Source organism: Nerophis ophidion, linkage group LG13 (genome assembly GCF_033978795.1).
Source record: "Nerophis ophidion isolate RoL-2023_Sa linkage group LG13, RoL_Noph_v1.0, whole genome shotgun sequence".
NCBI classification, from domain to species: Eukaryota; Metazoa; Chordata; class Actinopteri; order Syngnathiformes; family Syngnathidae; genus Nerophis; species Nerophis ophidion.
Window position 1 is genome coordinate 18,823,246 of NC_084623.1, and position 15,000 is coordinate 18,838,245.

Here is a 15,000-nt window from a genome sequence, read left to right on the forward strand (position 1 = left end):
TCCTTTACAGATACTGTGGTATTTTTAATCATGTTTTTCAGTCAGTTCAGATTGGTGTCCTATCGCATTGTGTTGTGCATTACAAACTCAAACGCTTTACGTGTTGTTGTACAAGCTAGCTTATCTCTTTCCGTAGCTAGCTATTTATGGCAAATACCTATGCTACAAAAATAGTTTCTCAGTGTTCGCTCTTTACAACAACAATGTTGCTACAGATTGGTTATCATACAGGTTAGGGAACGTAAACTAAGTATTGTTGAAGGATTTTGAATTCATTTTTAAAGTGTAGGACTGATTGCTCCCATTAGCGCATTGCTAGCCACCAAGAACAAGCGGATTTTTACATGTTAGGGTGCCAAAAAACAAACACTTGTCTTCTTGTCTCTCATAAGGATTGTGAACAAAAAAAAAGTGCATTACCCTTCAAGGCTTTTATGCAGTGGGAAAATTTAAATATGAGACTATTATTACGCTTTTATTATTATGTTAAAATCTAACAATCCCAAATTAAATCGCCATTTTGGAGAGAAAAATTGCAATTATGTTTTTTTTTTTTTCAAAATCATGCTGCCGTCTCCTATTGATGGTGATCTAATTCAGTGGTTCTCAAATGGGGGTACGCGTACCCCTGGGGGTACTTGAAGGTATGCCAAGGGGTATGTGAGATTTTTCAAAACTATTCTAAAAATAGCAACAATTCAAAAATCCTTTATAAATATATTTATTGAATAATACTTCAATAACATATAAATATAAGTTAATAAACTGTGAAAACAAATACAACAATCCAATATTCAGTGTTGACAGCTAGATTTTTTTTGTGGACATGTTCCATAAATATTGGTGTTAAAGATTTCTTTTTTTGTGAAGAAATGTTTAGAATTAAGTTCATGAATCCAGATGGATCTCTATTACAATCCCCAAAGAGGGCACTTTAAGTTGATGATTACTTCTATGTGTAGAAATATTTATTTATAATTGAATCACTTGTTTATTTTTCAACAAGTATTTAGTTATTTTTATATATTTTCTACCAAATAGTTCAAGAAAGACCACTACAAATGAGCAATATTTTGCACTGTTATACAATTTAATAAATCAGAAACTGATGCATAGTGCTCTATTTTACTTCTTTATCTCTTTTTTTCAACCAAAAATGATTTGCTCTGATTAGTGGGTACTTGAATTAAAAAAATGTTCACGGGGGTACATCACTGAAAAAAGGTTGAGAACCACTGATCTAATTGATTAAAAAAAATACAAAGACAAAATTTCTAATGATTCAACTGAGGACAAAATAAAGCATGTCGCAAAATTTGCATTTGCATTCCTACTTAATTTATAGCACAGAGACTAAATTGGGAATTGACGAGTTGATTTACCAATGCAACTCATCATACCAAGAAATATAAAATATTATTGTACTTAGAAGGGCATCAGTACAATTTTGCATTTTTTGTTTAAAGTTAAAGTACCAATGATTGTCACACACACACACGAGATGTGGCAAAATTATTCTCTGCAGTTGACCCATCACCTTTGATCACCCCTGGGAGGTGATGGGAGCAGTGAGCAGCAGCGGTTGTCACGCCCAAGAATCATTTTTGGTGATTCAACCCCCAATTCCAATCCTTGATGCTGCACGCCAAGCAGGGAGGTAATGGGAAAATGAAAATGAAGATCAATGTTTCCCAAGCTTAGATCAGTGACCTTTTTTTTAATTTTATTCGTCACCCTTAGTTTTTAAGTTTTTATCTTTAAGTTCTACTACTCAACTTTTTGTCTCTCACATCTGATATATTTTTTAAACAATGCTGTTTTGTCAGCCTGAGTTATCTATAATATCAAAGTTAAAACAGAAAAAGGCAAATGCACTTTTAATGTCATCTGTTGTAGTTTTTGTTTGAAACTCGCCAGCATGTGACATTGTTTAGATTGAATTCAATATTCCCTTTTGTTGCAGCCCTCTGCACTTGAAAAGGCTTAAAGCGTCCTCCTATGTGCTATTGAATAGGAGGCTGTGGGAGGTTGTTGCCACAGGCAAGGCCATGCTCCACTCCTTTGGAGTGGGTTACGCAACAGCTATTACCAGGGACAGCAAAGCAAATGTATCAGGTTGATGTGTGAAAGTGCTATTGAGGTACTGTTTTGAACGTAGGAGGACGAGGGAGTTGATGGCTGGTTTAGTTCTGATCTAAAGTGTTGCTCTCAGGATGTAACGATAGGAACAATTAAGATTGCGGTTACTGTGACTAAATTTATCATGGTTATCATTGATTTTGCGGTATTGTCGAATGTGCTCAAGATGTACTTACACTATTTTGCCAAAAGTATTTGGCCACCTTCCTTGACTCACATTGGTGAGGTCACACACTGATGTTGGTCGAGAAGGCCTGGCTCTCAGTCTCCGTTCTAATTCATCCCAAAGGTGTTCTATCGGGTTCAAGTCAGGACTCTGTCCAGGCCAATCGAGTTCATCCACATCAGACTCTGTCATCTATGTCTTTATGTACCTTGCTTTGTGCACTGGTGCACAGTCATGTTGTAAGAGGAAGGGGCCCGCTCCAGGAGTTGGGCTTGGTCCCTTAGTTCCAGTGAAAGGAACTTTGAATGCTCCAGGATACTAAAACATTTTGAACTATTCCAACTGTCCAATTACAATGTGGGAACAATTTGGAGTGGGCCCCTTCCTCTTCCAACATGACTGTGCACCAATGCACAAAGCAAGGTCCATAAAGACATGGATGGCGGAGTCTGGTGTGGATGAACTTGACTGGCCTGTACAGAGTCCAGACCTGAACCAGATAGAACACCTTTGGGATGAATTAAAACGAAGACTGGGAGCCAGGCCTTCTCGACCGACTTCAGTATGTGACCTTACCAATGCGCTTTTGGAAGAATGATTTGCGATTTTTGGGAGTTAATGTGTACAGCATCGATATACAGAATATTTGAAAGACTAGATACGTGATGGCTATTATGTAAAAAAAAAAAAATACAAGTCCCTACTTGGCGAGCTTTATTTAATTTGTGTGCCTTCTAAAACCACAGACTATTGTCTTTACAGACCTATTTATCAACTTAATAATTTCCAGTTCTTATTAGCCTTCTGTTGAAGGGTACAAATGAGTTATTATTTTCGTGTTACAATACTTCGCATTCAAGCTTGGTCAAAGCATTGGCTAGCATAATTTGTCCACTCCTCCTCCCTCCTCCGTGCGTGTCCGTGCTAACCCAGCTAACACACAATGTTAAAATAATGTTAGGTAATGGTTTTCCCATGTTTAGTTAGGACCAAACCTACAACTACCATTAGCATTAGTGTCACATTTTAGTCAATCAATGTTTGGACATTTGTCCATCAATTCATGAATCGCCTGTGTTCTAATCGTACTGCATTTGAGAATTTATCATTTTCCCCACCTCTCTTTAGAAAATCCACTTATTTGCATTTCTTATGCAGAGTTTGCATGTTCTCCCTGTGACTGCGTGGGTTCCGTCCGGGTACTCTGGCTTTCTCCCACTTCCAAAGACATGTACCTGGGTATAGGTTGATTGGCAACACTAAATTGGCCCTAGTGTGGGAATGTTGTCTATCTGTGTTGGCTCTGTGATGAGGTGGTGACTTGTCCAGGGTGTACACCGCCTTCTGCCCAATTGTAGCTGAGATAGGCTCCAGCACCCTCTACGATTCCGAAGGGGATAAGCGGTAAAAATGGATGGATGCTTTACTGTTGGTGTTTAATTCGTAGTCTTATCTGTTTTGATGGGTAAGTTGTCAGTTTTAAATATTGTTTTACTGTACTTACACACTTTTCATTTAGTAAGTAAATGTAACAAATAAAATATAATGTTATCTACCATTTCGTTGTCACCCTCCTCTGTTCAGCGGTCCTTGAACGCACCGTAGAAAGACATATCTCCTTTTCCTTTTGAGTATGGAACTATCACTCTAAGAAAGCACAATTTGTAGATTACATTTGCTCAATTTAATATCTTAGTTGCTCAGACAACAATGTGTTCATGTAAGTGAAGATTGGGGTAGCTATGTTTCTTATTTGGGAAATATGTTAATGTGTCTTGTTTTCATGTTAGCATTCAAGCAGTGAGCTTGCGTCAGTCAGTCCATAAGTTTATCAACGTGCAGTTATCACAGTTTTTCGATGATTTTAATTTAAAATGGTAATATTAACTTTAGGAAGTTTTTACAGCAGTTATTGTTTCTTGTTACTTAGATTGTTACGTAGATTGCTCAGACCTGGTGTACATATGGATTTACTTAATAGATGCAAAACACATAAAAAATATGACTTGCATATTGTACTGTTTTTGATGTTTGTTTTGTAGGGGATAATGAGGTATTTGTTTCCTTTTCCATGTTAGTGGGCCTGCTCATTATACATCATTAATGCAAGTTATCTTCTGGGTCAAGTACAACTCACTCTCAGGGCAGAAATAAGGCAAATGCTTTTTCTCTGTCCCCTTACATGCCTCAAAGAGCAGATTTGCTATTTTTGTACTCACTTAGTGGCTAATTACACACTTTCCACACCATCCCCGATCCACTTATGCATAAACAACATATCCCATAAGGCCAAGCAACTGAGGATTGAAACCCAAATGACCTGTGTGTGTGTCTGTGTAGATAGTAAAATAACATGTCCAAACCGATTCATGAATGTAGTTTTTTCCCAACTTTATGAAAGAATAAGACTATGTACATTAAGCCATAATGTATTATGAATCCCGATTTGGAAAAAAAACAACTGCTTCAGGTAGAATTCCTACCATTGCTTCTCAACAAAGTCTAATAAAACAAGCTCAAGAAGACTCTTTTGAGCAAAGTGCACTGTTTTTGTTTGTTTAAACTACATACATTTAAACCAGCTGTTTGCTACTTTCCTCCCTGCAGACATACATTGGCAGTGTGGTCATCTCAATGAACCCCTACAAGTCGATGCTCATCTACAGTCCAGAAAAAGTGGAAGAGTATCGCAACAGAAACTTCTATGAACTTAGTCCACACATGTGAGTGCCCCTCCCACACAACCCTGATTTTGTTTTTTCTTGTTTCTTTCTGTATTTTTACCCTGTATCCTTGTTGTAAATATCAATTTCCAATACATACATACATACACGCTGTCATGGTGTTTAGCAGTAATGATTATCGACGAGTAAGTGCTAGTGAATATCTGTAGAAAATGTAAAAGTGCACTCTCGCTAATTTGGAGGGGTGGGATCATGAGGGCACTTGTTCTTGTAAGTAGAGTCAGAAGGCAGCTTGTGTTGGCCATTGAGCGTCTTGGCTGACCATCTGGCTACTGGCAACAGTAAGTCAGAATTGCCGTGAAGCTGCCAAGACTAAACAAAGACAACACATGTCAATTAGCTTGCCTTGTCTCTGGTCTGCAGCTCTCTAGAGACATATTGGGAAAAGGGGAGTACCCTTGTGCCAAAGTAGACGCGTGCTTCACGAACAAAGGCTTTTCCTTTTTTTTTTTCAGCAAGCAAGAATAAACCAACTCTGTTTTCAAGTTTTTACTATTTTGTATTGTCTGAAATACCTTGCTCCGTGTGTCAATTCACATGCAATGCAAACAGAAGTCTGCAGATTTGTAGGAATTCACTAATTACCCTTAATAGTACTCATCTAAGTGCATATGGTAATTTAAATCGGTTATTGCGTTATCCCCATATGTACATTTTTACTGCAGCATTCCTCTTCAGTTTACATAACACATGTATTTTATACACACTTAACTTTACTACCATGGTTTGCTTTTTGTGTGATAAATGCAATTTAATATTAAATGTGTTAATTCATTGCAACGATCTTTACATGTATTAGTGCAATATATTATTGAACAATTTTTACCAGTGCAATTTTTTATTCTTATGGCCATACCTGTGTTTATTTCTGTACCTGACGGTTTCGGCTATAACTGTGGCCTTCCTCATCACTTGACAACCTCTGAGGAAGGCCACAGTTGTAGCCGAAACCGTCAGTTACGAAAATACAAGCATAGATCTGGCTATAAGAACAAAAAGATGCATAATTTTTTGAAGACCTGATGAACCTAATTGGACTAAAATTCTCCAGTATTTTACGTCAAAATATATAGCTTTTGTTACATAAATGCATGATTTAAGTACAAATTGCATATACAATGCACGTTTTTGAAACCTTATTTTCAGTGTGATGCGCTCAACATTCTTATTGTCAAGGTTGGAAATGCCCTGCTGTTAAGGTTCGTGAGTGTGACGACGAGTCGAGGCCGTGTTGAAAGAAATAAAAGAATGCCTCTCAAGTCATAGCTGCCGTCGTGTCCGTAAATTCAGCTTGCAACGATGGTGTCGTGCACAACAACACAAGGAGATTAGATGTGCTGTGACGGTATGGGACTATGGGTTGTCCGGGCCATCATTAATTTGTAGTTTGTACGCAGGCTTAGGCAGTGGCCAATTCGACATTGTTTCGGGGACAAATGAGACAAATTATTTCCCCTGACAAAAATTTTTTTTCCCTCACGACAGCATTTTAGTCACATTTATGTCAATTTCTGTAATAATGCGCGTTTAATGGTAGATTGTGTTTTCATTAGCAAATTCTGTGATTCTGTTAACGCAGAAATTACAGGGCCCTCCATCAGTAATTGAGACCCGTTTATATTTGTGGCGAATTACAAGGTGAAAGTGAATTACCGTATATGAACACACTCAAGTGTTGTTTCCAGCCAATTTAAGTCCTGATACCCAGTCTGTCATTAGTGCAACTTTGTTATGAGGTGAAAGTTTTGGTGCCTTCCTAAAGTGCACCTCAACAGTAGTCAAGGATTAGACGAGCTTCTCTCCAACAAGTAGTTTGCAGTATATTTCTATTTTTCCATGTAGTGGTACTCCTAACAAAACCCTACTGTCCCAAAATCTTAAGTCCGTACTGACTGAGCGACTGCCACCTCCTTATGCATTTACACTGCTCCCGGGTCAGTTTTTTTGGATACTTAGTACCCAGTCTTGTCAATGCTCTTTCAACACAGTGATTGTTGTTTCACCGTTTCCAATATAGACATCATTCTCTTACAACTTCAACTAACACAGATTGGCTGGTTTAAGAAGACAAGCTTGCATTGAACACCAAATGAATATTATTTCAACATGCTCCTTAAATTGATTTTAATCCTCCTGTTGTGCAATCTGGGCTTAGCTCTGCGGCTTTACATTTGACTTCTAAATCTAATGTTAAGAGCTCGGTGCATTCTAATGCAGATCGGAAGTTATTCTTAATCCCAGGCTAGCCCTTTGTGCAACAATATTAATCAAACATTTGCTACAAAAATATACCTACCTGCATTGTTTTCCATAAGACGTTATATTACATCTGATTACATTAGTTATTTACTTGGCGTGGGGCCTAAATTACTGTAGCATAACATTTCATGTAGTTTATCTTTATCAATTACTTTAGTAGTATAATATTAGTTACTTGGCAGTTTACAAAAGTAGTATATCCTCAGCCCCTTAACAAACTAAGACTAGAATTAAACCATTGACATTGTATGACTTGACTAGATATGTATACTTTTGTCAGTCCATGCTTAAAAAACCTTTCAGAAACAGAGTTGTTGAATTGTTCCAGCAATCGTACACACAAAGGTAAATGATAGTTTTAAAAAAACTTACATTTAAGCAGATAAACCCCGTGCCTTGTGTTGATTGTAGCACCTTACTGACCGGCATTTTAAAGAACAAACAACAAGCAACAGATAATGGCTCAGCCTGTTCACTTTTCTTTTCAAATAAAATACACCCACCCACCCACCCAGAAACACTTTCAGAGTACATTTTGCACCACAATTATGTCACAAGAACTCATAGCAATAAATATAAAGACAAATAATGTTTGACTTCCCACCTGCTAAGTCATATCAACTCACAGGGGGCTAATCATCTTGCCAGCATTTGTTTACTAGTCAAATTAGCAAAACACAGGTGAGACGGCCATACATTGACAGCCACTCCCCATCCGAGCAAACCTTCCCCGAGCAAGCCAGTTGACTAGATAACATGCACACAGCACCCTTACATATAACCTGAGGCTTGATGTGGCCAGTGTTTTGCTACGAAGTTGTATTTTGTTAGCGTTCGCCGTCTCTGATGGCTTGGCTTACTACCACTGCACAGATTGTGTTGCTCAACCCAAAACTAATGTTCAGGAGTACAATGAGCACTTGTGTACGAAACATACATATAGTACATATTTTTTATTTATTGTGCTTGTGATATATTTGCATAGAACAAAGTGCTACAAAAAATAAACAAAAACTAAGCAGGAGCTGACTCCAATTGTTTTTTTCAAAGTGTCAGCTCTAAGAGCTATTTTGTTGGTGACTGACCCATCACTAGAATTTGTGGTCTCTGGGGGAGCATCATATTTCCCATACGTTTTAATGTGGGATTGCGATCCCCAATTCTTCCATATGTCAATTGCATCATAATTGACAAATGGCTTGGCGGGCAAGGATTGTGCATATAATTGTGCATATGTCATGTCTTTCAGCAGCCATGCATATTGTTTTTACTTCCTTACTTGGTGTATTTGCATTGTCAGTTAACTATGAAAATATTGCAAAGCAACAGGGAAAACAGGGTTTCCCCCAGCTTGAAATCTACATGTGGCGGTGGGGATGTGGCTAGGGGGGTGGCCAATGAGACGGCATCATATAATTTGCATAATTGTTGATGATGCATATATATATATATATATTTTAATGCTAAAAATAATTCTCAAACATTTAGTATTAACAGCGTTTTGTTATATTGTTTTGCTCTGTTTATTATTGTTATTATTGTATTATGTAAAACAGGCTGTATACCATTGGCAGCTGTGGGTCTTTCAAGTAGGGTAAGGTCATGCTCATCTACTTTTGAAACATGAGTAAAGTCTCCAACAACAGAAAAAAGATATAAACATACTAGCTTTTACAAAGAAAACATACTTTAAAAAATAATAAATATCTCCATATCAACCGGAACACCGGAATGAAAGTTGAAAAATGCGTTGGCAGTGTTTTTTATTTCAAGATTGCTGATTCTCTAATTTTGCTGTCAATCAAAAAGGGATTCAGCTAAAACAGGTCATCGTATCATCATGTGGAAACCCCCTTTTGATCACTCTTATTCATTGGCTCACCGTCCAAGGGCGGGACAAAGTCGAGGATTTATCCAATGATTGTTTAGTTTGGCTGCAGTACTGTGATGCTACCTCATCAATGGAAAAACAGTCGCACCAACTGTCGCCAAAATAGTAGTCAATGCTAAACAAAAGTTAAACGCATTCTAACACATTTAGTCAATGAAATGCAAACACAAAAGAACAAATTTGACGGTTTATTTTATATTTTAGGGGAAGCTGAACTTTCGTTGCAGTCTTTAGATTACTGTACGGATAAATATATTGCACGTTTTATTCATATCTTCACCTTATTGCTCTTTTATCCTGCACTACCATGAGCTAATGCAACAAAATGTTGTTCTTATCTCTACTGTTAAGTTCAAATTTGAATGACAATAAAAAGGAAGTCTAAGTCTTTAGCAATCATCATTGCTGTAAATCTGGCATCACATGTTAGAACAATGCTGCAGGCAAAAGAAGTCGGCAAGTCAGATGCATAACTTCAGGACAAGGATTGGCTCTACGCGGTGTGTGGGTCTGGCCGGAGTGCAAAGTGGCGCTGTGTACGTCCCGCTGCTGGAAAGCCGGCGCCCCATTGGCCAAGCCGCCGTAATAAAGGTGTGGCTTAGCTGGCTTAGCTTCGTCTTACTGCCGAGGCTCCAGACACACGCGTGTGTCTTGCTTCCGTTTAATAAAAGCTTTTATAGTGGGCACATTGTCTGTCCATCCCTTGTCAATAGTTCTTAAATAATGTTTGCTGTATATCCATTCATACCATATATTTAAATTTGTTTCCACGTATAAAAAAATCCTACTTTTTTTTTAGTTGTGGTGGCTTCAATTTATCCATGGCACAACGCCACGGTTGGATAAATATAGAAAAAATCCTGGACAAATTAAATTGTTTGGATCGACAGCCCCATTTGTTATATATTGACTTTGTACATGACTACGCAATACTCTTTAAATGTATTACTTTGTATTATTAAATCAATAAATTCTACTTTGAAGATCTTTGTAAATGCATAAATACGGATATGTGGAGTGAAATGCCTTTTAAACAAAAAATGTCCTAACTTGGGCTGCAAGGACTAATAGATCAAATTGTTAAATTTTATTAGAAAAAAACTTTGATTAATATTCTGTTGCTTTGAGTAATCATTTGAGTATAACTAATACAAAATTCTGAAATCCAAACCGCATGGAAGGCCCAAAACTATAAATGTGCAGACCGTGCAAGAGAGCGCACATGAGCAATGGTGCACGAGTGTTGTGATCTGTGCAATGGCAAACGGTGCAGAATGTTTTAAAAAGTATGTATATTATTATAAATGATAAATAAATAAATGGGTTGTACTTGTATAGCGCTTTTCTACCTTCAAGGTACTCTAAGCGCATTGACACTACTTCCACATTCACCCATTCACACACACATTCACACACTGATGGAGGGAACTGCCACGAAATTGGTACTAGGTGAGGGAGCTGCCACGATGTTGGTAGTAGGTGGGGATTGAACCAGGAACCCTCGGGTTGCGCAGAGCCATTCTTCCACTGCTCCACGCCGTCCCATATTAATTTACACGTGTGAATATTGGGGCGTGATTATTTAAATTTTTATTTCAACTATTTTACCACAGTGGTTAAAGTTTTTTTTTGTCTGATTAGTCAATTAATTAACCAAACTAATCGATAGTTAGACTTAGACAAGACTTAGACAAACTTTAATGATTCACAAGGGAAATTGTTGTACTAAATGTTTTACTAAAATAGTCTACAGCTGCAGGCATAGTCCTAACCACTATGACTCTGTACAGCACCTTGAAAAAGTATTCACTATATTTTATCTGAATTTTATGTGAAAGACCGACACAAAGTGGTATACAATTGTGAAGTAGAAAAACATGTATACATGATTTCTTCTTTTTTTTTTTTTCAAACAAAAAAAGGATTGGTCCACCTCGAGTCAATACTTTGTGGAACCATCTTTTTATGTTGCAATTACAGCTGCAAGTCTTTTGGTGTATGTCTCTACCAGCTTTATGCATCTAGTGACTGAAATGCTTGCCCATTCTTCTTTGCCTAACAGCTCAAGCTCAGTCAGATTAAATGGAGAGTGTTTCTAAACAGCAGTTTTTAGATCGTGCCACGGATTTTGGATTGGGTTTCGGTCTATACTTTGTACCATTCTAACACATGAATATGTTTCGTTTTAAACCATTTATTATAGCCCTGGCTTTATGTTCAGGGATGTTGTCATGCCGGAAGGTGAACCATTGCAAAGTCTCAAGGCCTTGGCAGACTTCTGCAGGTTTTCTTCCCATATTGCCCTGTCTCTGCTGAAGAAGAAAAGCACCCCCAGAGAATGATGATGCCGCCACCATATTTGACAGTGGGGATGGTGTGTTCAGAGTGATGTGCACTATAAGTTCTCTGCCACACATAATGTTATGGATTTTGGCTAAAAAGTTCCATTTTTATTGTGGTCTGACCAAAGAACCTTCTTCCCCATGTTAGCTACATCCCCAACATGGCTTCTGGCAAACTTATTTTGGCTTTCTTTGAACAACGGCTATCTTCTTGCTACTCTTTCATTAGGAAAACTAGTTCTGCACTACACAATAATAGTTGTCCTGTGGACAGATTCCCCAACCTTAGCCGTAGATTTCTGCAGTTGGTCCAGATTCGCCATGGGTCTCTTGGCTGCGTTTATGATCAGTGCTCTTCTTGTTCGGCTTGTAAGTTTAGGTGGACAGCCTTGTCTTGGTAGGTTTACAGTTGTTCCATACTCTTAAAATTTCAGGATGATGAATTGAACAGTGCTCTTTGAGATGTTCAAAGCTTGGAAAATCTTTTTATAGCCGATGTCTGCTTTAAATGCCTCCACAACTTTATCCTTGACTTGTCTGGTGTGTTCCTTGTACTTCATGATGCTGTTTGCTCCCCAATATTCTCTTAACCAACCTCTGAGGCCGTCACAGAGCAGCTGTGTTTGTACTGAGATTAGATTACACACAGGTGGACAGTATTTAGTCAGTAGCAATCATCAAGCTTCTTCTGAAGGCAACCGGTTGCACAGAGAGAAAATACGTTTGAATACCTTTGCTTAGCATACTTATCAGTTTATTTGTAAAAATGGTTTGAATCACAATTGTATATATCCTTGTGTTTTTATTTCACATACAACTCATATAAAATCTATTTACTTGTGTGGTTGTAATATAACAAAATATGGAAAACTTCAAGAGGGGTGAAAACTTTTGCAAGATGCTGTATCTGGTGGATCAGTCAATACAGATATGTGTTCATTGCTGTACAAACATTTACATTTCTGTATAACTCAGTCTGTATTCATACCACATGGTGTTTTGCTCTTTTTTGGTCAGGCTTATATAACCACTCTTTTCACACTAAACCTGTTCGTAGGTAGATTCAAGTGGGCACTTACTGAAATGACATTTTGACTCAGGTGGGTAGATGTGTTGGTGTGATGATGTGAACAGCAAGCATGCAGAGAAGTGATTTGTTAAGAGAGGGCTCATTCCTTTCCACCCACATCTGCAACTCAAGTATAAAAATGTAAATGTAATAAAAGGGACCAAGCAGTAATCTGTCGTCAATGACTTTGTGCATGGAACCAGTTTTGAAATAGTGCTTAATTTGAACAATAATGCCCTCCTAGGTATTGACTTCTTAGTAGCAGTCAGTAGCCTTAGCCAGTTTACTACGGGACAACAATAAATAGTAATTTATTGAAAGTTAAGATTTATTTTGTTTAATGTGTGGAACTTATGAATTTACTTTCATCAGGGTGAGCCTTCTACTGTCATCAGTTTGTAGAAAACCCAAAGACTTAAAACTATTAAAATATGCTTAACAGTGTATGAATTGTATGTGGAAATTGGTATCCAATTACTATAGTGTAGTTATGCAGACGTACCGTATTTTTTGGACTATAAGTCACAGTTTTTTTCATAGTTTGGCCGGGGGTGTGACTTATACTCAGGAGCGACTTATGTGTGAAATTATAAACACATTACCGTAAAATATCAAATAATATTATTTAGCTCGTTCACATAAGAGACTAGATGTATAAGATTTCATCGGATTTAGCGATTAGGAGTGACATATTGTTTGGTAATGGTATAGCATGTTCTATATGTTATAGTTATTTGAATTACTCTTTCCGGGCACTTCTCGGTTGGTTATTTATGCGTCATATAACGTACACTTATTCATTCTGTTGTTCACTATTCTTTATTTGTTTTAAATTGCCTTTCAAATGTCTATTCCTGGTGTTGGGTTTTATCAAATTAATTTCCCCAAAAAATGTTACCTATATATGTTTTTTTTTCTTTTTTATTATGCATTTTTGGCAGGTGCGACTTATACCCCGGAGCAACTTATAGTCCGAAAAATACGGTAGTACTGCAAGGATTTATTCTGCATTTTAGAACAGTAACTTTCAAAATCAATCTGGAACTTGTAACTGGCGGATCAATTCTGAAATAGTTATGCACCGATTCTTAACTTCCCTATATTGGTATCGTTTCTCATATTACAGTATTGATTTTTTGACATTCAATTTCAGCCATGATCTATTGATAAACACATTACAAAAAAATGCTACAGTGTCTTATTATTGAATTGGCAATGTTGTCAAGAGTGTTGTTCGAACTACTGGTGTGCGCAGTTCAAAACCGATGAAACAATGCAGTGTGTTATGGCTTCAAAAGATAAACGTGTCGACTTGCAACAAGGCAATCTGAAGGGGAGGCAATGAGGCCACTCATGTGCTGATGTTTTACACACTGCCTATTTTGAAACTATAATGCAATTTTATAACTAATCGTCTTTGAACTCAACAAATTCAAATATGGAATCATATGTTCACAAAACAATTGAAACGTTTCAAGTATTGTCAATGAATATACACTGTAGGTAAAAGCAGAGTTATTAGCAAGTAAAATTAAGTATGGGTCAGATATGGGAAACAACACACTTGCCAGATTTTCTTTAATTTGAATACTTGTTGGACAAGTATAAAGTTAGAAAAAATAATTATGTTGTTTGATTTGAGAACTGAGAGAACATGGAATTGAGTGCTGTTTTTGGAATATTGTCAGCTCTTGTCGGCTCATCTTTGGGTAGCATTTGAGTCACCAAATTAACATAACAAAGCTGTTAAACAGATTTGGGAGTGATTAATGTGATCAGAGGATTCAATAGCCTGTGGAAAAGGGCCATGTAAAAAAAACATGTAACTTCCCAACCAGCCAGATTCAAAGACACGACAAGGAGGCTGGCACCAAATTGAACTGGAAACCTCATGTAAAAAATATACAACATAAAGTAGCAAGAAATACATCAATAATAAATAAAGCAAAATAGGTTCTGGACCAAAAATCACTCCAAATTCTTTACTCCTCGTGAGTATTACCATATCTGACTTACTGGGCGGTATAGCTCGGTTGGTAGAGCGGCCGTGCCAGCAAATTGACGGTTGCAGGTCCGATCCCCGCTTCCTCCATCCTAGTCACAGGTGTTGTGTCCTTGGGCAAGACACTTTACCCACCTGCTCCCAGTGCCACCCACACTGGTTTAAATGTAAATATTAGTTATTGGGTTTCACTATGTAAAGCGCTTTGAGTCACTAGAGAAAAAGCGCTATATAAATCTAATTCACTTCACTTCACTACTGTGGAGAAATATGGGGAAACTACAAATGTGCGCTTCATTCACTGTGTTACAAAAAAGATGAATTAGAATAATACATAATGTTGGATACAGAGAACATACAAACTCTTATTTATTCAATCAAAAATATT

General features: G+C 37.4%; 1 protein-coding gene across 7 annotated transcripts in view; it reads left to right on the plus strand.

Annotated features, from left to right (window-relative positions):
- myo1b (myosin IB) overlaps positions 1 to 15,000 on the plus strand; it is a 117,090-nt gene that overhangs the window by 44,572 nt on the left and 57,518 nt on the right. For all 7 annotated transcript variants that reach the window (XM_061918480.1, XM_061918479.1, XM_061918482.1 and 4 more), the window contains one exon: positions 4,913 to 5,028. In XM_061918480.1, the coding sequence (XP_061774464.1) occupies positions 4,913 to 5,028 (116 nt within the window). The remainder of the gene's footprint in view (positions 1 to 4,912; positions 5,029 to 15,000) is intronic.